At 42.9% G+C, this 24891-nt stretch overlaps 1 protein-coding gene across 6 annotated transcripts in view; it reads right to left on the bottom strand.

The window, feature by feature from the left end:
* The window catches only part of APP (amyloid beta precursor protein), a 238273-nt gene that overhangs the window by 159387 nt on the left and 53995 nt on the right, over nucleotides 1–24891 (bottom strand). For all 6 annotated transcript variants that reach the window (XM_024562633.4, XM_024562639.4, XM_024562643.4 and 3 more), the window contains exon 3: nucleotides 5875–6004. In XM_024562633.4, coding sequence (XP_024418401.2) covers nucleotides 5875–6004 — 130 coding nt within the window. The remainder of the gene's footprint in view (nucleotides 1–5874; nucleotides 6005–24891) is intronic.

Raw genomic sequence — 24891 nt, 5'->3', positions numbered from 1 at the left:
AGATGAAGTTAAAGATTTAACTCAGTACATCATTCACGCTATTATAATTCTTATCCCAGACAAAACATACGTTGTTAGAAGTCCCAGCAAGAAGGCTTACATAGTAACAGGTACAGTGGTTAAAAATGAGAAGATAGATAAGACTTAATTGGAGTTGTGAAGCAGGGTGCAGCCAAGAGGAGGGCCCCAAGAAGGGATTTGTAATGGGGTCCAGGACTCGGGGTGTCCAGGAAATATTAGAAAAATGTATGTAGGATGTCTTCACCCCCACAGGCCTGAGCCAAGGGGGATGGGACACATGGAACAGGGCCATTCAGAGCTGTTTTGGGTAGCAAGAGCTTTGCAGCTAACCCCTGGCACAGTCATTTAACATATCTATAACCTTTAACTGGTTTCATGGATGTGTTAAGTAGCTGTGGCCATGCTTTGAGCCAGGGGGATGGGACCAAATTCCACCCAGGATGGGACTGGGAAGCAACTCCCCCTGGTTACAGGGCCTGCGTGAGAGCGTGGAGATGATTGGCTCCATGCCATGGGGCCACACCTGCCCAGACTTACTATGGCAGCTCAGTAAAGCTGGAAGAATACAGGGATGCTGGCAGGTGTAGCTGACTGTAGGAGGAGTCAGAAATGGGGCTGCAAAGGAAGATGGGCACTGGGATTTAAACCTAGGCCCAGCAGCCATAGAAAGGAGAGACCACGCGGCTCCAAAGTAAATGGGGAGGAGACCATGCGGCTCTGAAGGAAGGAGTGAACCACGAGGCTCTGAAGCAAGTAGATAGATAGAGGTCCATGTGGTTCTGAAGTGGGGAAAAGGACCACGCGGTTCTGAAGGAAAGGAAGAGGACCACGAGGTTTTGGAGTGCTTCTTTTTGCCACGCGGCTTAGGCAGCAGGAGAGACTTTGCAGCCATAGAGAAAGGGGAGAAAGGGTTCTTGCTGCTGGGCCATGAGAAGGTGCCACATGGCTTTGGATTAACTGGAGATCGCAGCAGCCACACAGCTGATGGTGCCGGGAGCCTGAATCACGGACTTCTACTTCTTTTCCTGAGACACGGTACCCCGGACTGGGCACAGGGAGAGGGAAGGACTGTGCATCTGTGGGTATTCTAAAGGACTTTAGTATCTTATTGAAGACATTAGGTCATTATTCTAAGTTTGTGTAACTTTTAAATAAACAATTCCTTTCCTTTTCACCAGTCTCTGGCATTGAGAGACGGTCTTTCCTCTGGCGGCGGGCATTGCGAACCTAGCAGGTGGGCGTGGGGGAAGGAACCTTCAGAGACAGAAAGGGGGAATCCTTTCTGTAATAATTTATCATGAAGGAACCACCCCCTCCCTCTGCTCTGTAACAGTTGGAGCCAATAAAAATCACTAAATTTTTCTCTCCTAAGTTTGATTTATTTAAAAAAAAAATCTTTTCAACTCTACAAAGTGAATCAAGCTGGAGCCAATTATTTGGGGGCCAAAAGGGAACTGGGAGAGGGAGGGAGGAGGTTTAATCACTGGTTTTGGTGGATGACCTACCTAGAAAAAAATCACTTTCTACAGGTTTTCCTGCTAAACCAAATAGGAAGGGGCTTTACCTTCTAATTCTGTCCCCACCCAGGAGGAATCTGTAAGATAAACGTAATTTCTTCCCATTCTACAATCCTCCCTGAAACGAATGTAGCTCCCAGATGCAAATTTTGAAAAGAAAAAATTAAGCAAGATCAAGGATCTTTCTGAAAAATTAGCAATGATTAAAGCTGCTTAAATCTGGTTGATCATAACAGTGGAGATGGTTCTTTTAATTAGGCAGCATGCTGTTTTTTAAAATGTTTTCTCAGAAGAAGTTACTCCTACTGTATAAAGCACACAAGGCACAACTACCAGAAGCTAAAAACAATCATTCCGTGGGCCCTTTCCAGAGGGTGGCCCTTTCCAGAGGGTGGACCTTTTTCAAACACTACGGTCTGATGATAGGTACAAAAGTTTAGGTACTGACTAGATAGTCCATCTTTTTCTGACCATAAAAGCTACTCAATTATTTTGGAAATTAATAGAAAAAGGCTTAAATAGCATCAAAATCATCTGTGATTCCACTGTTTAGAAATACACCATGGGAAGATTTCTTGTCCATGCATATTTTCTTTTGTATAGTTGAGATTCAGACTCTATAAACCGGTTTTGAAGTATGACTACTAAAAATGAGTGCTCCAGTGTCCCATGTGGAGGACCCCATGAAGAGGAGTCTGCTCTCTCACCAGGGACAGTGATTAGCCTTCCCTGGTGAAGACAGGTCCAGTAATTCCAGTCATTCGCTAGGAGTGCATGACGCAGACAGTTCTTAAAAACATACAACATGCAGGAATTTATGTCCCTCCGGCATGCAGAGGCCGGGCTCATCAGGCATCGTCCCCACAGAACGTATGTACAACCCCTGGCACGTGCACCTCCCAAGGCTCCACACGCATTGAGCCTGCAGAGCACAGCGGGAGAATGAAGACTGAGGATCCACAGGCACCGACTCCCCAACACACTGCCTCACTGTGCGAGCGCCTGCGGGCACTGACAAAATCGCCGAAGTCTACAACAAAAATGTTCTCCCTTCCATCCCCATCCCCATTCTTAAGATTAGGTGAAGTCACATGTAACACTCCTGAATACTGTTGGCTGTAGGATGTATCTTAAGAGAGGTGTTGTTTAGCATAAATAAATACAAAAAACTTCTCTGGTACAGTATCTGCAGAATATCTGAATATGTCCTTTTCACAGTAAAGACAGCTGTAGCTAATCCACCCCAAAGCAGTCAAAACACAAAGCTGCTTGTTCTCAAGTTGTATTAAAACAACATAATTCAAAGTTACGATGAAGTGAATACCTTCGATTTTTCATCTGACCCTATCTGAACAGCTTCCTGGTCATTAGTACTTGTATGTTCAGAAAGCCTTAAATATAAAATGAAGTAGAATGACAGTTAAGGTCGGAATTCCTTAACTTCTAATTCTTTTGCATTAATTTATGAACCTGACTGTGCCCACATTCATCAGCAGTAATTTAGCTAATGCAGCGCACCTTGCCTACACTGGACAGAGACAAGTGCAGAAGGGCATCCATTTCAAAAGTGGCTCCAATACACCATGGAGAGTAGTCATGCAAATGGAAAGGGGTTGAAAGCTTTGCAAAAAAAAAAAAAGTTATCCTTGAGTAATGATAATGATGTGCTTGAATCCCATATGAGACAAATAATAAAATGTTCTCATGATTAAGACAGACCTTATCCTCGGGGTCCAGAGGCACAATCCAAAGAAGGGGTAAAATGAGAAAGCCACCTCACTCTCAAGGGAAATCACTCACTCCAAGGGAAGAAAATGGCAACAGCAACCCAATACACTTTCCCCACCTGCACAAGGAATGCAAGGTACCTTAGAGCAAGTATGCCCAGGGCAAATACATGGATCAGAGAAAAACAACCCAGAGCAACACCAGATCCTGCATCTGATAAAAAGGGCAGGAAGGGTGCATGCCAGACATAACAAGCATTTTTCTCTATTCAAGCTTAATATAAAAGTCAATTTTACTTTGTTTTCTAGGTAGCACCTTTCTGAGAATTAACTTCAGTGAAATAATCTGTTTTGTCTAAAGGATATAGTTGGATACAGCCAGAACGTTTATAGGAAGGATACTTATGTTATTGCTAAATAGTAATTCTTTGTTCCAGTGGCAGGCAATGCATCAGGCTGCTGTCTATTACTCCCAGAAAGTGAAAAACAGTATGGGTTGGGGATTTATCCTGTTCCAGGGTCACGGTGGTCTCCTTTATAAATACAACATCTGTTGTAAGTTTTTAAAGAAGTGTTATTTACTGCCTCTATATCACACCCGTTCCTCTAAGATCTGCTTTTGTGAATCAGGTGGATGTTTGCTCTGAAACAATTTTGTGTTAATACTGTCAGGAACATTGGACGAAGAACGGAAAGATCTCTGGCACCAGTCCTGATTCCACCACTGCCGAGCTGTGTGAGTTACAGCAAGAGATGCAACCTCACTGACTCTGAGTATCGGTGCCTGTGGAGTGAGCGCACTTTGGATGCAGCTTCCCTAAATTGTGCGTAACACAGAGTATCATGAAAAAAACAAATATTTTGACAGTTAATCACAGCATTATCATAAAATCTTCTGACTTCATGTTTATATCTGAAGACTTTTTAAACATTTCTTGTTCCATTTCTGTGTTTTTTTTCCCCCCTTGAGTTTCAATTCACTCCTGTCACGGAGTAGAGCTTTTCAGAGGCAGGGAGGTGCCCGTCTGCCACAACTAAGTGGCACGGGGTGGTGAATTACAACCTTCACGTGGGTCGCACTTCTTAGTCAGTTCTAACAACTCTGAACAGAACTGTGAAGCAGCACGTTCTAAGCAAAATGATACGCGTTCTTTCTGAAACAAACTGCAGTGTATCATACCAGGTGTCGTAAGCAGTGACTCTCAGCCAAAGACCTAGTGCCTCTTCCCAGTGAGCGCAGCATCTAAAGAAAGTGTATGTGAAACATTTCATTGATGGGCAAGTGAGAACCAACAGAAACAAACCATTAACAAGGAAGGCCTCATTAACTGATGTGTGATTACTACCTAACTTATACCAAGAGACCATGTAATTTAGCTCAAGTGCTGAATTATATGGTCTCTTGGTGTCACAACTAAGATAGTTTGAGAGGCCTTGTAAATTATTTAGGAAAAAAGAATGAAGAACAAGGAAACGCTTGGATTATCAAATGTTTAAGAACTGGCTTTTCCAAGTCTCCCTCACAATTGTATTGTAAGTAGCAGTAAATCCGCCAGATGAAATCTTCGTACTCATGCCCGGTTTTTTCTATTGATGTCTGAAATCGTGCACATGCATGACAGTAACCAGCATGCTCTTAGGACATTCATGTTCAACCAAGGAATAATAAAGAGCTCCAGAATCTTCCGTAGTTATCCTTAAATTTCTAAATCTGTCGCTGGGACTTTAAAAAATTCCTTTTAGTCTTTACAAGCAGTCATCCGAATGTATATCCACAGCTGTCCACACCCCCTCATACAGATCTCTATGCCCTTATTTACGATCATCCTACTATTGAATAAACTGGTGGAAACCATCGAGATGTCAGCCACCAGGTCAGAGAGTGCTGATTCCCACAATGCCTGGGTATATATACAAATATCAACAGGGAAGAGACTAATAACCAGCTCAGAATAAACATGGAGTATGATAGTGTTTCCACAGGGAAAAGGTGTAACAACACATACAACAAACTCAGTTTTTCAAATAAAAAGTTAAAGTAAAATTTGAGATCGGTGAGAGAAACATACATTTAAACCTTACTGATCAAACTGTTTCCTCTAGTTTGATGTGAGCAGGAAAAAAAGCAAATTCCCCAACTCCAATTCCCTAGCTGTGGCAAAAAGAAAGAGTAACCAGTGTTTGGGGAAGAGATCGAGAAACTAGCAAAATGCTGGAGCTTCACATTAGGTTCTTTCTTGTATGAAGTCTGGGAAACACACAAGACCTTAATTCTCCAAATCTAGACAGTCAGTGTACATGGGAATCACTGACAGAATTTGGAAAAATTAAGATTCCTGGGCTCTACCCCCAGGTACTTTCATTCAGCAGTCCTGGGATCAATCCAAGAATGTGTAGCTTTGAAAAACACACTAGGTAAATTCATTCTGTGTCAGGAAATTCACACACCCATCTCCTGTACTGTCGGAACACAGGCTACCTTAATAGCCTAAAATATAGTCCAGCACAGAGAGGCAATACAAGGAAGGAAGAGCCTGTGTACGTGCGTGCTAACCAAAGCATCCTTCCTTTTCACCCCCATGGCTCAGGGCCACGGCTGGCTGGCTCACCTAAGCAGCGGTAGGGGATCACCATGTGGCCGTGGGTCTTGCACTGCTTGCGGCCCCTCTTGCACCAGTTCTGGATGGTCACTGGTTGGTTGGCTTCCACCACGTTGGTGATCTGCAGTTCAGGGTACACCTGGGGGAGCACAGTAAAAGGGTCAATTGTTATCTGAGGCAGGGGCTGGGTTGAGCAAGCACCGGATCCACCACCACTGTTATTCGAATGGGTTTCTATCCCCACCACACAAGCAGGCTCTGATGGCCCATCAAGCTGAAGCAATTCAAAGGAAAGGAGAAGAAGCAAGTGACAAGCACCTAATCATTCCACTCAAAAACTTAAGCAATGTGACTTTATTATTTTACAGCAACTATTCAAGCTTACAATATTTTTTTTCCAGAGGAGATAAAAATAGAAACGGGGAGGGGATCCAGTCCTAAGCATGGGGTCATTTTCAATGGAAAGTAAACTAGCGTGAGAATTATATTTTATAATGTCCTAAATAAATGTTATAGTTAGTAGGTTCACCTGGAAATATTACCTTTACTGAAATTCAACCCAGTCCTATCTTACTAATTGTAGGCAAATACTCTACACACAGATATGATTCATAGCAAGCCTTTTATACAAAAATCCTCTTTACTCAAAGTAATTTACATAAAAATGATTTATCAAACAATTACCAGCTCTGTCATTTAGATACAGAATTGCATTTATGAATCTCTTCCCTTGATAATTAGCTATAGCCCTTTACTTTTTACTGTTCTCAGTAAATCATGGTGCTTATCGAGCACTTGGAATGCAATGTGGAATGTGGATCAACCAAGATAAATTTGTGAAATGTCAAATCATTTCTGCTTATTAATAATGAGTGGATATTTGAAAGAAAATATCATAAAAATATATTTCTAGCCCCAGCTAGTGTGGCTTAGTGGATTGAGCACTGGACTGTAAACCAAAAGGTCACCGGTGCAATTCCCAGTCAGGGCACATGCCTGGGTTGCAGGCCAGGTTCCCGGTTGGGAGTATGCAAGAGGCAACCACACATTGATGTTTCTCCCTCTCTTTCTTCCTCCCTTCCACTCTCTACAAATAAATAAAATCTTTAAAAAGATTTTTTTTTCTACAAAGAGTTGTCCCTTACAAAAATCTTGCATTTCACCAGAGGTACTGGTCTCCCACAGAAGTACAATTAAGAGAGAGAAGCATTAAGAGAGTTGAGATAGCTAGGGATGTTTAGAATGATGGGCCATGAAATCTAGAGGGGAGGGAAGGGAGAAGAGGAAGCGGGGGGTGGGGCGGGGGGACACAACGAAAAGGCTGTAGCATAAGGTCTGGGCTACAGAATTCTAGCATAAAGCTACCTAGGAAATGATGTGACTAGAAGTAGTACATAGTGTGTCTGACAGTTGATATTGTGATTTGGGAGAAGTCCCAGTATTTGGTCATCGCAAGTAGTGTGATATGACCGTCAGAGAGAATGGCTGATGAAAGCAAGAAGGCTGGAAGAACGAAAACCAAGGAACTGATAAAGTGGACTAGGGGAAGCATCTTCGAGGTTCATAGTAAAATCACTTAAGAATCACAGAAGGGGCAGTTGTTGGGATGACAGGAAGCCAGGAGCTTAAAACCTTTAAAGACGAGAGAGAATGCCACTGAGGATGAAGGAGAGCTCCAGATGACCAACAAAGAGAGGGTGTACTTCAAAGTTGGGGTGGGGGATGTTTTAGGAAGGAGAGAAGACAGGTTTGGAGGTGAAAATGTGGAGGAAGGAATCCCCATCTCCGGGCACAATTCCTCGAGGACTGCGAGAAAAGGACGTCTACCCAAGAGGGCCACGTGGGCAGCAGCGCCTTTGGGACAGAACTGGGTTTCAGAGCACAAAGAAGATGCCCACAGTGTGGGGGATGGCTACAAGGAGGTCCGCTCATGACTACCGGGGACATTCGGAGAGGCCTGCCTGGGTCCCGTCTTTATTCAAAATGTTGGTATTTTGTTCGTTGAAAATTTTACACTGATTTCTATATTTTAAAATATAGCATGAAAATATTATTTAATCTTTATTTCTGAGAGCCTCCCTTACTTCACCCTAGTCCTGGCCCTGAAATAAATCAGTTTTAAAAAATAAGACATTGAACCCGTGGTACATTCAGACAACGGGTCGCTCAGCGCTCAAAAGACACGAGCTGTCAAATCATGAAAAGACACGGAGGAACCTCAAAGTGTTGGGGGCACAAAACACTCCGCCCCCAAATATCCCACAATGGCGTATTAATTATTTCGGATTAAAATAACTTGACAAGCAGCAGCAGAAGCAGGAGCTCTCTGACTCTCAATGCAGGAAACAAATCCCCACGTGAAAGGTGCCTTCCCGGCTATGAAAGGCCTAAGGAGCAGAGGGACTCAGGAGGAGACAGCCTTGTCCCTAGAGGTAAAGGATCCAGAGCTGAGAAGCCCACAGACACAAACCCTTGGGATTTTTAGTAATTTACTGCCCCACACCCACATTCTACTTCAATCCCTTCCTGTGTCTCCCAAAACCTAGCTCCTTGTCTGGTCATATTCCCCAATGATTTATTGCTTCTTTATGTAAAATTTCTTTTTTTACAACTTTTAATTCTCCCGTGCCCCATGTACAAGTAGTAAAACTTGGGATCTTCTCCTGTCCTGCGTTGTGCCCATTTTAATAGTAGACCAGCAGCAATAACTCAAGAAGGGTAGAAAGGGCGAGTCCCTCTCCCTGACAATTGCACAGTACTGGTGAAAGAAGCCAATCTGAAAAGGCTTCATGCTGTGTGATTCCAAATATATCAGGGCTCCCCAACCTCCCTCCTCCCCATCTGTGGATGCCACCTGCCTTACTGCCTGAGCTCCGCCTCCTCTCTCCCCCACCCATCCCACCCCACTCTATGGAAAAATTATCTTCCACGAAACTGGTCCCTGGTGCCAAAAAGGGTGGGGACTGCTGAACTATATACCATTCTGGAGAAGGCAAATCTATGGAGACAGTGAAAGACCAGTGGCTGCCCAGGGTGTGGGGGGTTCAGATGAGTGAGCGGGAGGAGCACAGAGGCTTTTTGGGGCAGTGAAATTATTCGATATGACACTACAATGGTGAACACATGCATGGCCCAAACTCGGTAGCCCCTGACATAAACTATGGACTTTGGGTGATCAGGTGTCAATACAGAGTCAACGGTGGTAACAAGCCTCCCGCTCTGATGGGGGCCACTGATGATGGGAAGGCTGTGTGTGTGGGGGGGGGGCAGGGTGTTAGTGGGAAATCTCTTGTACTATCTTCTCAATTCTGCTGCAAAACTATACTGCTCTAAAAAATAGTCCATTTAAAAAACATAAAAAATAAGACACTTATCGGTGTCATGTGGGGTGAATTCCGTGTGGAAAGCATGTGCGATGAGAACACACATGCAAAAAGATACCTAAGTCAGTATCCTGGGGAGGGGATTGAGAAAGTTATTCTTCAAAAACAGTGGCAGCGCCTTAGCTCCCAATGGAAGCGGCTCCCTTCCCTTCATTTTGTTTTGTACTTAAGTATCTTGGCACTACAGTGCATGCATTTCAGCCTCAGATAATGCTCCACTTGAAAAATGCCACTAAAAATTTAATAACCCCGTGGCCTTTTTCTATATGATGACAGGTGAATAGGGTTCTTTGCACAGGAATATAATTCTCCCACCACCTTTCCTTGTTTATTATATCACAAAAGTGCAGCACTCATGAGTCATAAACTCTATGACACGAGAGAATTCGCCCCGAGGGACAAGACTTTATGTGCAGTAAAGTGTGAGTTACTGCATTTTTCTAAAGGGGTTCCAGCTGCCACTTCACAGAAATACTACCCTGCTGAGAATTTTCCCAGGAGCATTCGGTTTTCTACAAACCCGGTGGCAGGCAGTCAAGTCACATTGTCTTCTTTTCAACTCAAAACCACAAACACCGTGTGTCCGCTACAAACTGGTAAGTTGGCAAAAGGGATCTCTGGTTCACGGGGCGTACCCTCGTGTCCCAGGGTAATGGCCGCCACAACAGAGCAGTGACTTATTCTGGTGCTAATCTTCTGGCAACAGGGCCTCTCTCCTGAAGATCACCCGAGCTTCACGAAGTGATCAGCAAAACACAGAATCTGCTTTAGTCCCCACCACAAAAATCTAGGCTATACGTGTAACCTCCTGCTTTTCAACTTTCCTCCGGTGAGAACACTGACAACGACCACTGTGCATTTGCCGATGGATGAGATTATAAAATCCAAACCTCGGAAACCCCAGGCATGGTTTACCTTGGGCCCTGTGATGGATTGGCAGCAGTAACTTCAACTGGTCCCACCTACTTTTATTCAAGCAGTCATTAATTTGGATCTGCCAGAGATAATAAAATTGTGTTGTTCTAAATTAATGTTGATTTAAAAAGGGGGAGGAACATCGACAATCAAGGTCACGACATTTCTTGTGAAACACAGCCTGTCCCAGTAGAAGTGATTACGTGGTACAAGCAACCCCCAACTTGGAAAGCAAATAACAGAACAAAGAACATAATAAAGAAAATGTTCGAGTTTCTGACAAAAATCCCAAGTACTGTATATCTAATTTTTTTTGTTTGTTTAATTAAGCAGTTCCAGTATGACCAGAGACAAATCAGCACTTTATGTTGGAACAAAAGCATAGCTCATAGTTTTAGGCAAGAGTAAAAATTAAAATAATTTGACACACAAATGGGCTTGTGGTTGTAAGTTCCTGACTTTCACCATAATTAATTACAAGCATCAGTTCAATGTTTTATATTTTCTTTGCTGCATCTCAAATCGTAACATAGGAAACAAGTATATGAGTTCCTTTAGCTATTTAATTTGCATGTTTTCCAACCCAGATTATGAGTAACTATTTCCTTAGTTATTAAAAAAAAGACTTGGGATAATTACACGTTATAGTAACAAAAACTGAAAAGAGAAGCAAATCCAGGGCTGTGTCAGTTCCCTGAAAAGCAAACTGTCCTCGGTTCCTACAAATCTTCCTAAATTTTAGCTGCACAGTCCAGTCAGTGAATAAATACATACACCGTGCTTCAAATGCACTCTCACCTAAGACCTTTACACAACACTGCACACCGGAAGCTCACTGGGGTCTTCCCACGCGGACGAGCCTCCGCCAGCCCCCCGACGACAATGCTAACCCCTCTGGCCTCCTGCAAGAATGCTTTCTGGTATTTATCACAGTGTGCCTCACATTCGCGTTCAGTACAGAGCTGTACCGCCTTCCCAGTGAAAATGCACTTTCCTGAAGTGCAGAAAACACAATCTGGCACCCCGTCGCCTCCCTATGGCGCCCCACATTCATTATCTTCGCTTTAAGGCTCTCAGAAGGCTGTGGAGCCCCCGCCCCCCGCCCTCCGCAGGAGAACTCATTAGTGAGTACTTTAACTTTGCAGCTCCATTCCGGTACCTCATTCCAGCCACAGGAAAGCAAACGGTAAACTGCGTCCTCTTCCTCAAGAGTTCTGAGCCGGCACATACAGGCTCTAGCGAGATGGGGGGGACGCCCGACAGGCAGGCAGGGTAAGTCACAGCCAGGCGGCAGGCGGGTGAAGAAGAGGCATCTGGAAGAAGCAGCTGGTCTGCCACAGGAGACCAGGAAGATGTGCAGGGAACGAACGAAGACGCGAGAGACTTGTGGCTGAGACAGACAGACTGACGGACACGAGAAAAGATCAGACAGGGACTGCCTGATTATCTATTACCCCAGGGAGGCGTGACAGGTCCCCTTCATTAGTCCCCTTTTCAATCAGAAGCTACTTTGCTAGCTTGATTTTAAACAAAACCCAGGAAAAAGGCCTGGCTCCAGTGTAGGTTCACAAATACCCCATCCCCGATCCCTTCCATCTCTGTATCCAAAGCATTTTATCCGACCACATTTCCCCGATCACCCACCACTTTCTGCCTTCTCTGACGCTCGGGTGCCTTCCTGTCCTATCGGACTGAACACTCCTTGAAGGCAGGGACGACATGGTTCATTTCTGTGTTCCCTCAATAATGGCCAACACTATGATTGCACAGGAAGTTCCTGATAAATATTTAATGAGTATTTCTGGGTGAGTTCAGAATCTGTTCTGGGAAGGAAATTCAGTATATATTACTCTCCCACTGGGTATTATCAATGTATCTCCTAAGTAAGATCATCTAAATAGTAGAAGATTAGCGTTGGATTATGAGCTTTTTGAGAAAAACAAGCATCTTAGTGTCTTCTAATATTATTCTTCCAAATATGATATGGCAACTTATATGAACAGTAGCATCCTACATAAGAAGCTGTAGATAATTGTTAATAATTACACAGCTGAGAAAGATGCTTGGGAAGAATTAAGAGTCAGGCTCTCACTTAGGCTTTTAAAAGGGCCCATCCTGTTGGTCCAGGCACCTGAGAAGCTGCCTAGTCTTCTGGCCATAGAAACATGCTACTGTTTTTAAAAAAAGAGTTGAAGCAATTCCAAATGTTAACAGCAAGCAGAAGGGTAAAACAGAAACTATCTTAGATTCATATTAGAAGGTTATAGTTGGTAGCCTAAGGGGTGTTGCTCACCGGAGAAAAATAACTTAAAATTTGATTACCATCAGAACCTTTTCATTCTAAGTTTAAAAAAATCTCAAGTCTTTTTTCCTCTCTGTCTATCCAAGTTGGAAATATATTAATCTCCAACAAGATGACATTTAAGTTGTTAAATACACATAGCAAAGGAAAAAATTGATGATATTTAAGAAAGCCAAGAACATGTGGTTACATACACAGAAATATGAAGATATTTCTTTGAGACCTACATTGTCAGAGTCCTCCTACAGAAACCTTCCTCTATTTCCAATATTAAGAGCAAGTAGGGGAACCCTTGAAAACCCTTTGCAAACAAGCCATCTGGAATAAAGGATTAATGCCAAAAGTTTTATTTACATACAACTGCATTCCAAAAGACCAAGGATATTTCAAGAACACAAAATCAAATGCAGCTAGGAAAGGCCCCAAAAGCAGTTAATGGGAACTGTTACTAATTCTGAAATAATTTACTTACAGTTCTTTCTAGTCTTTCAACGTTTGAAATCAATTTTTGAACAGATTCTCAAGGATATTTCTTTTTATGAAAAAAACAGTGCTAGCAATTATGTTGTGTTAATAAAATGGCACTTTAAATACACAGGAAGTCAATCAGTAACATTCCCCTTAGCTGATTTAGAGCTCTGCAAAAGCAATAAGCAACAGTCTGCACAGGTGGCTGGCCACCTTGAGGGGGGCAGGGTAAAGCACCTGCGCTCCAGGCTTATGCGGGAACCCATGTGACTAGATTTGATCATTACTGAAGCTGAGTGGTAGCGCCATGGAGCCTTCATTCTACGGTTCTTTCTACTTTGTATACATGCTTGAAATTTTGAATTAAAGAATGAAAAGTAAAAAAACAAAAACAAACAAACAAAAAAACTAGCCCAGCGGGAAGAGTCAAATTTCTAAATTCACATTCCAAGCAAACAAAACAGATACAAGATCAACTAAGATCCCAACTGTACACGCATGACTGCAGTTGGCACATGTGAACATAAACATGAAGAATCAAAAACTCTACAGCAAAATGGTATACAGGTAGCCTAAGTATGGGACAGTGTCCTCTGAGAGCTTTTATGTACTAACTTCTTTGTCAAAGAACATACCCAAGAGGAGAATAAGGAACATACATAAAAATCAAGGGTTTACTATGTGCCAGAACCATTGCAACTGGGTTATGTGTAGATAGTCATGTGACCCTCCACCAGTGGGCAGTCGCCCCATTTCCCAGAAGATGAACCTGGCAGAGGTGGAGCTTGTCTGAAAGTAGGAGCCACTTGTGAGCACTCCAGGGATCCCTTAAGGATGAGTTTCAAACTACTTATACTTCGGTAGCTAAACCATAACAAAGGATGTCCCAGACAATACACTCCTGTTTCTGGGTTAAAGTGAGGCAATTTTTCCTTTAAAATTTTCTGAAAACAAAGAAAAATCCTATCGAACTGTTTTCAACGTAAATTCTTTTAATCATGAGGGATACTGGAAACAGAATAACTAATTTAATTGAGGAAGAGAACTGGAAACCACCCCCAAACTTCTCTGCTCACAATTTAATGAGGTGCTGAGAGGCCATGCGCAGCTGATGAAACACCACGGTAATGATGGGACATAACAATGGGGCTTATGAGCTGTGCTGTCTTTGCACAATCACAGCCTGAGGCAAGGGACAGAAAGTGCTGCATGCAAGGCATTAGCTTATTTCCCAATAATGAGACCCAAGTCTATTGGCTCACACTGTACGTAAGTATATTGTTACATACACACGTGTACTCAGACTTGGAAAATACCGTCCACGAACCTTGTTTGCTATCAGGTTCATTCCTATGTGCTGAAGGTACGGTAGAGCAAATTGTAGGGGAGAGGGGTCCACCAAAATAAATAGTGAAAACACAAATGTGAAAACCCAAACACATGTGTACACATATAGCCTAGATTCTCATTCTGTCAATTCATGCCAATTCTCTTATTTTTTAATAAAATGCCAATTATCAAAGTAGAGTATGACTGCAAATAACTCAAATGTCATAATTGAGAATGCTTTTAGGGATGAGATAAAAACAAGGAGAAATGTTGAATCAAACATTAATTTGATTAAATAATAACTGTAAAAAAAAAAGTCCCAATTGGTTTTTATCTCATTTAGCTCTAAATACTGTGATTTGTGCAAGCAATTTCTATATTTATATAGATCATTAATGCATAAAACCTATCTGTTCTCATATACAGGTAGACAAATAAATACCTTAATACCAAAACTGTTTCACCTAATAGGAATTTTTGGATCTTTCCCAAACCAATGTTTATATGCCTGTAATTAGTGGGTCAGTTTTAAGCCTACAAAGGTGGATGTACACAGAGCAAAACCTCGGTGACGAAGAGGGCACCACAGCGCGGAGGCGCTCTAAGTTGGTTAGATTAAAAAAGTTGCACGCGTTGTTTGATTGTAAAGTGAATTTTAACTCCAGACTACTGGGGAATGAAAACAAGGTTGAGAAACAACTCTTGTCTGCGAGCTCCACGTTCGGTTACATAGTTTAAAATAGAAAGTTGAGCAAAGAAAATGGCCTGATTCGACACATCAAACAGTTTTTGTTTTGTTCGGGTGCTGGAATGCTTTGTCTGGTGATCTTGTTAATTCAGACAAAACAACTGTTCATTCACAGCAAGAAGGTTAAAGAAGCAGAGAACATATATTGTTTGCTGTGGAAAAGAGGACACTTAGGAAAAGAGAGCATGCCCATTATCTCACAGAAGGGATGATGAACAAAACCACATTCACCTGTCTCTTTCCCAGCTGCCAGCTCTTGAGGCTAAACCTGTTCCAAAAGTCCCTCCTGAGAGCTGCTCCCCAGGGGGAGTTAGCAGAGCCATGGACACCTGCTGCAAGCCCCTACCTCATGCAAGGTGCTCTGAAGGTTAGGGAGAGAGGGGGGTGGGGCAGAGCCTGTTTTAAGTTCTCTCCTTAAAAAAAGAAAAAAGAACAGTGCTGGAACTCACACAATTTGTTGTTTAATTTGACAATTTTAAACTTACAACACACCGCTGTGCCCTTGTCAGAGAGGGAGGCCTAGGACGGGTCAGGCAGCTCTCTGCATCGCTCAGGTGGCCAAGAGCAAGGGCTGGATTTGAAGGGAGGTCTGTCTGACAGCAAGGCCCATGCTCCCCCTTCACTGCACTTGACCCCAGGGGCTCTCTTATCAGCACCTTGTACACAACCAGGTGCACAAGCAGGATGATCTTGCACATTCCTTTTTGCACTAACGTCTTGAGATTTGAATTCCCCTTTTCTCCCAATCTAAACTATCCGTGGATAACAGGCTAATACTTCTATAGGTGTTTTGCCCAGAAAACACTCACACTAAAAACAATCCCACAGCTCTTATTTTTATTACATTTATTGGGATGACACGGGTTAATAAAATTATATAGGTTCAAATACATCATCTGTGTGTCGCGTGTTCACCACCCCAAGTCAGATCTCCTTCCATCACCATATTACCCTTTCCTCCCCCTCCACCCCCTACCCTCTGGTAACCACCACCCTGCTGTCTGTGTCTACGAGTTTCGGTTTATATCCCACATGAGTGAAATCATATGGATCCTAGCTTTTCCTGTCTGACTTATTTCGCTTGGCATAATATTCTCAGGGTCCACCCATGTTGTTGCAAATGGCAGAATTCCCTCTCTTCTTATGGCTGAGGAGGGTTCCATTGTGTACATGCACCGCGTCTTCTTTACCCAGCCCTCTGTGAAAGGACGCTTCAGCTGTTTCCATGCGTTGGCCACAGTGAAGAATACTGCAGGGGGCACAGGGGCGCATGTATCTTTGCGAATAAGTATTTTAAATTTTTTCAGGTAGATACCCAGAAGTGGGATTATTGGGTCATATGGTAATTGTATTTTAAATTTTCTGAGGAGTCTCCACACTGTTTTCCATAGTGGCTGTGCCAGTTTATACCCCCACCAGCCATGAATGAGATGGGGCTCCTTTTCCTCCACAGCCTCTCCAACACTTGCTACTACCTGTCTTGCTAACAATAGCCATTCTCACAGGTGTGAGGTGGTATTTCATTGTAGTTTTGATGTGCATTTTCCTAAAGGCTAGTGTAGTGGAGCATCTTTTCATATATTTGTTGGCCATTTGTATGTCTTCTTGGAAGAAATGTCTGTTCAGGTCCTCTGCCCATTTTTAATTGGACAGTTTATTTTTTGGTGTTGAGTTGTATGAGTTCTTTATATATTTTGGGTATTAACCCCTTACTGGAGCTCTTTCTTACCTCTAGAATCAGACTCCAAATCCCCAGATTTATAATCAAGACCCTTTGCTTTATAGCCTTATTCCCCCTTTTCACTTTTCTAAATGCTGTTTTCAATTTATCTAATTGTTTATTTATGTAAGTTCTTCATGAGCCAAGAGTGGCATTTCCCTGCCATTCAGCAAATATGACACAAAATACTATCCTGAATGCACTCAATAAATATTTGCTAAATGAATGAAGAGCTGAAATACACTTCTAGTTTTTTTCCTTTGCCATCCTAAAGTCCTTAGTTTAAATAAAACTGTTTTTTTAAAAGAAAAGGAAAAAAACCCCTCATGTCATTCAAGAGGACAATAAAACCTAAAGAATTTCATTTCTGTCCCTAGGTTTTCAAGAGGAATATTATCCTAGTTTTGTTCTATTTATATTTATGAGACTGCTAGTGCCTTTGGTCAATGTTTGGGTACTATAACAGTTCATTAAGGCAAGTGGCCACTTTAGGCTGTTAAATGATGAATAATTTATAGTTATTTCCAAGTTGTTTTCGTGAAGGCAGCACTTTCTCCATCTCATATATAGAACAGAGGAAAGGAGCTGTTTTTTATTAAAGGACCACAGAGGGAAATAATAATCGAGGCAATGTCTGTTGTGGTCATCTACTATTATACACAAACTACCCCAAAACTTAATGGCTTCAAGTAATAAACATTTCTTAAGGCACACAGTTTCTGTGGGTTAGAAATCTGGAAGTGGCTACACTGAGGGAACCTGGCTTTTCCAGGGGTGCAGTCAGGATGTCAGCCACGGTCTCATCAGAGCCTGCTGGGCTACAGGATCCACTTCCAAGTGGTTCGTCCACATGCCCGCCAAGCTAGTGCTACCTGCTGGCAGGAGGCTTCCATTCCTCACACAGGGGCAGCTCCGCAGAGCTCCTGAGTGTCCTTGTGGCACGGCTACTGGCTTCCACCATAGTGTACATCATGCAAGGCCAAAGCCACATGTCTTTTCTGAACTAGCCTCAAAAGTCACATGCAACATCATCTCTGTAATATCCCATTGGTCGTACATGGCAGCTTTGCACAGTGTGAAAGGAGACTAGGCGTGGCCATGAACATGAGGAGGGAGGCAAGGATCCCTGGAAGCCGTGGAAGCCACTACGTCATAATCCACAATTTCTCACACTTCTGGGGCGTTAACCGGGCAGTCTTTCTTCTCATGGTGTTGTCGGCGGGGGGTACTACCAGGAAGGCTGCAAGATCCCACCCGGCCCTGCACAGCTCAGGTAGGGCTACGAATGACCGCATCCCTTCCTTCCGCTTGGGCTTCTCCATACGGCTGTTTTCCCAGAGCATGAAAAGAGAAACTTCTCCAACTTCTTAAGGCTTTGACCCAGAACTGAACCAGCATCACCTCCACGCCATTCTACTGGTTAAAGCAAGTTTCAGGTTCAACCAAGACTGCAGGGAGGGTGTGACTGCCGGAAGGCTTAACTTGTGAACAGCCCCCGATGGAACCTCTTACCACGGGGGCACATAAAGAATAATCTAGGGCTTGCTTAATGCTTTCAGAAAGCAACTTAGTGGTCACTTAGCATATTTAAGAATATTTAGTCATGTATATGTTTATCGCTGTACTACTGAGTGATGATCACAGCACTACTGAGTGATGATCATAGCACTCTCATAAGTAGATGAAAATAAATTGAGGGCAAATCTGGACTTTGGGCCAAGATTCTCCCAACTCTCTCCTAAAAACCTCTTTAGAAACCCATCAACGGGAGGCAACAGTCCCTGCAGAAGGAAACCACAAACCCGTTTGCGGGGACGCGCTCTCAGGCGGAGAGGGAAGCAGAGCCCCTGCCCACACTGCTGCGACCCCAGGCACCGACAGCAGGCCGTCCACAGCAGCGAGTAAACGAACGGCCTCGAGTGTGTGCTGGGTCAGAGCTGAGTTTCAGACAAATGCTTTGTAAGGCATGACCTCTAGAAACAGTTATTCCCGGAGACACCCTGGGTCTGTAGTCCTTTTGCCCCTAGAACCCACGCTAAGTCCCAGTGCTAGCTCAGGCTGCCACGACAAACTACCGCAGACCGGGTAGCTTAAGCAGCAGAAATGTATGTTCTCACAAATCTGGAGGTGGGAAGTCTGAGATCAAGGTGCCAACATGGTCGGGTTCTGGTGAGAGGCCCCTTCTTGGTTTGCAGACGGATGGCCGGGCCACCTTCCCTGTGTGTCCTCACATTACCTCCTATGTGAGCCGGGAGAGAGAGACACTCTCTGCAAGCTCTCTGGTGCCTCTTCTTACAGGGGCACCAATCCCACCAGGAGGGCCCACCTTCGTAACCTCGCCTAACCCAAAAGCCCCACTCGCAAACACCGCCGCATTACAGGTTAGGGCTTCAACGTGAGCACGGGTGGGGGGACACACGTGTGCACAAGCATGTCTTCATACACGTCTGCACGCAGCAGTCTTCACTACACATTCGATAGAGAAACGAAAGACAATCCTCGAATGGTGCTGACTACGCCAATAAAACAGCAAAATATAGAGAAAGGCAAACGGCAGAATGATGCCTGGGCAGAAGCAAAACTATTATTTCTGGGAAGAGAAGGGGAGGGAATATATAGGTGCCTGGAATTTGGATTTGAGATAAAGTGCAGATTAAACAAATACTTAATTTAAACCTTAAGTGTCAAGCTATCTTCCCAATAAAACTTTATATGGGTTTATAACCAGGAACAATGGTAAAAGACTCAATTTTTCTCTCTAACTTTGCCCTTGACTCATGATAGGACAGGAGAAATCAGGGGGCCGAAATGACAACATTCATAGTAATAACAGCGAAAGGATGGCAAGGACTACAAATCGAGAGCAACACGAGACTACGAAGTGACTAGATGATTCACTAAAATATTTGACGCATCAAATTAAGTCAAGCGTCAACAGATCAACATGCAGCTTATAGAGCATCCTTTGAAAAAACAAATTTAACAAGTAAGTTACACTGGTTAGCAAAAGGTCAAAATGAGGTCATGGTCATGAGTTCAGTGGGTTTTCTTCTATCCTAGGTCCACAGACTGCTAACAGCTGCCTCTCCAACTCAGCCAGCTGCCTCTAAAACATCTGTGTTTGGGGCGTAAGAGGGACCGAGTGAATATGCAGAGAAAAAAATGTGTCCATCACTAGTGGGAGGCAAATCATCAGTAAATGAGTAGCACTGCAAATGGTCACAAACAGTCATGGTTTCTATATCTATTTTTAACAGAAATTTGCATGATGATAGATGACTGAATACAGTGAATAAATATGGTGCTGAGCAAAAGTGCTCATCAATCTGGAATTCTATATCCGACTGAGTCACTGTTCAATAAGAACGACAACTTCTGGAAATAACTAAAATGACAGATGTCCAAAAAATGAATAAAAATAAGTGATACAGGAATAGAGATGCTTTGGTGAAAGGACTGGCTGTAAAGAAAGACTCCAGGTAAAAACAGAACTTAAGACTATGGGAATTTATGCTGAGAGAGCATGTTATTGTATTCGATGTTGAAAATATGAAAGTAATATAACTTACAAAACCTGGGAGAAAATGTAGAAAATTTATGAATATTATCTGTGGCTTTCCTAGCAGGGAATCAATCAATACTGTCTAAAATAAAACATGGAGTTAAAAAAAAAAGAATAGAGGAACATAAACATTTTCCAATAACATACATCAAATTCAATCCTACAAATAAAAACTATGCATTATTCCTAAATATATTTTAAAAAATCAGGATACCAACAGAGTGAGAAGTGGGAAGAAGACCCTAAAATATCCATAAGGAATGTTCTGTGTAGTTTAGGGTGCACCGTTCAACAGAAAAGTCAAACACTGTTTAAAAGTTCTGCATAAACATACCCCTCCCCCTTCCTCTGCATGCACACTTTCCGCAAAGCTGGCTAAAGTCAGGGGCATTACAAATCTCCCAGCTACCCGCTCTCCTACCTGTAAAACTTTTCTAATGCACCGTGTGTTCCTAATTCCACCGTGTTGGACTGTGCTCACAGTTGTACTTCACCCCATGCCACCTTCATCCTTTTTCTGCCAAGAGCCCATCTCCCCCACCATAAGGCTCAGACCTGGCTGTCAAGTAGGCCACATACCCACATGGCCAATGCAGGACGGTCCCAGTACTTGTGCCAAAGGCAGACATGTGACCAAAAGCAGGGTCAACCAGAATCCCTCCTTGGAATTAGGCTGCACGTTGGCATAAAGCAGTTGGGAAGCTGGGCTAGGATGACACACTCCCAGAGCTACCAGCAGCTGCCTCTCCTGACCTCCTAGAGGAAGGCCATCTCAGCAGGAGGTGACCCTAAAGGTGAAGGGATTAGCAGAAAACAGAGAGAGAGACCCCAACAGAGAAATGCCAGGCGGCACTGAGTCTTAGTTCCACTGTCTGAGGAACCACTTTCCGGGTGTCTTCATTAACATTCTATATGCTACCCTGCACTGTGGCAGAAATACTCTCCATGTGTAAGATGTTCAGTGGGTTCCCATCACCTGGCAAACAGAACTGGATAATTAACCCACCCTCACTATTTCCTCATCTTTTCCTTTCCTTTCCTTTCCTCCCCTCTCCTTTGCCAAACACTTATCTACTGGATCCCATTTCTCTCCAGATACTGGAGCCTAGTTTTCTTTTGATGGACATCCAGTCTTCCCACAATTTAGTTTCAACTTCTTTTAGTTTAAGTTCCTTCCCTTTAAAAAACAAAGACACAACAAAAAGAAAAGCCTTTCCCTTTTCCTTGAATTGCCCTCAAGCTCTTGGCTTCTAGGTCTTTCCTCAAAGAATCCATGGATATCTTCACTACCCATTCATGTACTCCTCCTGTAATCCGCTGCAGTTTGACCTCTCTTCCATTGGAATTGCTATCCCAAAGATCTACAACGACCCTTTATTTGCCTAATTAGAAGAATACGTCCAAAACTTAGAAACAGGCAAAAAAAAAGTTTACCGGGTACCCCAGCAGTAAAATCAGGCGTTGTTTTCCAGGCAAAGAGTGTCTGGTTCTACGGGGTGTGTTCCTCTGATTGCCTGGCTGTTCACTGGGCTATTTTGTGGCCCCCTGAGGGTAAACACTGCAGGGACAGACGGCAGGGCCCCTGTTTCCTGTCCCGTGCAACATAAATCAGGCGAGTGTTCGTAGCTCTGAGTGAAGTTTATTGGGAGAGACTTTCTATCTCTGCAAGTCAAACTGGACCAGTTTTAACCTCTAACAAGATACCTCATTAATTAGCGAGCTGAATAAAATCTTTGATGTGTGTTCATTTTGCAAGAGAGTCCTGATTTTGCCTTGTCAAAAACTGTAATTCTACCACGTTCGACCTGCATCACACCGGAACTCTCATCACCTCCCCCATTTACAAATCAACCCGGCTTGACTTCCAGCACACGGCATCTCCTCGTTCTGGTCCCAGGTCTCTAGCCATGGCTCCTCCGCCATGGATGGCATTCTTTCCCTCTGCTCCCCTGACCTGTTGCGATCACCCCAGGTTCCTCCCCAGGATTCCACCCCAGAAGTATCACGAGGGCATAATGATAGCACACACTTGCCCAGGTAGCCGACACTTAATTAATGCTCAATAAAAAGTACGAGCATCGGCTTCACCTCGGCCACGTGCTGTCACCGCCACTGCCAGTTATTAGAGTGATGAAATTGCTCCACAAACCTTTCCCTCCCCTTAGATCCCCCTTTTCAAGCAGGTCGTGTGTTTACTCATCATTGCATCCTTGGCACCCAGACAGATTACGGTGTGAGGAAGACAGAAGCCCTGGGCTCCAGAAAGGCAGTCATATAATCATTTTACATTACACTATTAGGAAGGACCCACACAAGCCTGACTCCCAACCACCCAGGGGAGGAAGGTCTCTTCACTTTCCCTCTCCCACGTGGCAGATCATGACATCAGAAGACCCCTACAGCCCAGAGCCGTGGGCGGCGTGTGATAGAGGGGAGGCAGCACAGTTCAATGAAAATATAATATAATGGAAACACAGGCCCATGTCATTTTAAATTCCATAGAAGCCACATTAAAAAGTAAAATGAAAAAGGTGAAATCCATTTTAATATCATAGACATTTACAATTTAGTAACATATACACATGATGTTTTAACAGTGTATACAAAATATTTCAATATGAAATCAATAAATTATTAATGTGGCATTTTAACTTTCTTTCCATGCCAATCTTTGAAATACGGCACCTAACGTACACGTGTAGCACACGTCAGTGTGTCCCATCCACGTGTGGCTGGTGACTACTGCGCTGCACAGCACAGGGTAGGGGCTCCGGCAGGGTGGGCCCCGGTGGGAATGAGAAACTAGATATGGGGACAGAGTGACAAAGCAGGAGGGTGACTTTCTCTTTTCGAAATGTAAATCTGTAGTTATTCTCTTTCTCTAAAAAAGAAATACCTTCAGTGACTTCGTGTTGTTACGGAATAAAGATCAAATTCATTAAAAGGGCTAATAAGACCTGATGTCCTGGTCCTTTCTTAACATCCACTATGTGTCTAATCCATCTTAAGACTGGCCTGTGTGCATCATTCTATAATACCTCTGGGAGTGGTGAGCTGAGAGAGGCAGGTAACACCAGAACTGCAAAACAAGGGAGAAACAACCAAAGAGGCTTACGCTCCTCCCCTCTCATCCTACGGCCACTAATGATCTGGCAAAGTCTGGGGCTGAGAAGGACACTTGCTGGCTTAGCCCTGAGACAAACAGTGGACGAGAAGAGGAAGTGAAGCTGCCCAGGCATTAGTGGGATCTCTAAGTGGAGCAGGAGTCAGGGTCATTCTCAAGGTCAAGAAGAGCAATTTTTATAGAATCATCACACAAATGCAAAACATCTGATTATTCATAACAAAGGGAGGAAAAACTTGAATGCAAACTATGATATGCACACCCAAAGAGCCATTCCAGAGAAAGGATGATGTAGTCAATGTCATTAACTAAATCTGAGTTCTAGCCTTTTTATAAAAAAGTTCTACTTAACATTCAAAGTGCATAATCTGTATTTATATCCAGAAAAATGAAGTGGGATCAAACACCTGTAAGCATGCACACACGGAGTTTCAATTTGCCAAAATCATATTATGTGTAACATTATACTAAAGGGACTCTTCAGGAGAAAGTGAAAGTTACTTCCAAAGAGTATGTTTCAGAAATGTCCTAAAGGGGCAAAAATTAATTAATTATCAATCCCTAATTAATAAATAAGCAGGCAGAATGTTTTCAAGAAGAGATATAAATATCATTTAGTTATACTAGTTATTTCTACTTAAATATAAAGAATTATCTTTTCACATCACAATTCATAGTCCTTCAAGATAAAAATGACCTGATATGGAATAAATTGTTATAATTATTTATACCAAAAATAGTTCTGTTCTTGCTAATTCTCAAGACATGAAAGTTGATATTTAGAGACTGTCGTTTCTTTTTTATTATTATTGATTTAGAGAGAGAGAGACATGGATTTACTGTTCCATTTATTTATTCATTCATTGGTTGATTCTTGTATGGGCCCTGACCAGGGACTGAACCCACAACCTTGGCATTTCGGGGCAACTCTATAGCCAGCTGAGTTACTTGGCAAGGGACTAGAGATCGTTTTTTCCTAGAATACTACCTTAAAATTATTTATACCCATGTGTGGGGGTGTATCCATACTTACGTGTGTCTGTGTATCTGTAGCTCTATCTACCTACACATGTGCATCACATATAATTCATTACAGAGTCATTTTGGATCCGAGAAGGCTAAAAGCAATTTTCTAATACATAAAAGATTATAACAACAAAAAAATACTGCCAGGCTACCTTGTTGTATTATATGAGGGGTAAGGGATTTTGCTTCTCCAAACTGAGTAAGATTAATTCCTTTAAATGTGCTTAAAACACAAATAACCACATATCTTAGAACAGGTGAGTGTCTACTGAGTGAGGAATAAAATACCGGGGACTCCAGTTATTTTAAACTGAATTAATAAGGAAGGAATACACAGTATAATAACAGAAAGGAAACTAGGAAGAATTATATCAAAGATGAAAGTTAAGTCAAAAAAGCAAAGAGCAGAACAGTGCTTACTGTAAGCTAACTTTGTTATAAAAGAAAAG

The sequence above is a fragment of the Desmodus rotundus genome, chromosome 2 (genome assembly GCF_022682495.2).
Source record: "Desmodus rotundus isolate HL8 chromosome 2, HLdesRot8A.1, whole genome shotgun sequence".
In the NCBI taxonomy this organism is placed as follows: Eukaryota; Metazoa; Chordata; class Mammalia; order Chiroptera; family Phyllostomidae; genus Desmodus; species Desmodus rotundus.
The sequence above is the reverse complement of the archived record's forward strand: the minus strand, read 5'-3'. Positions and strand labels throughout refer to the sequence as shown.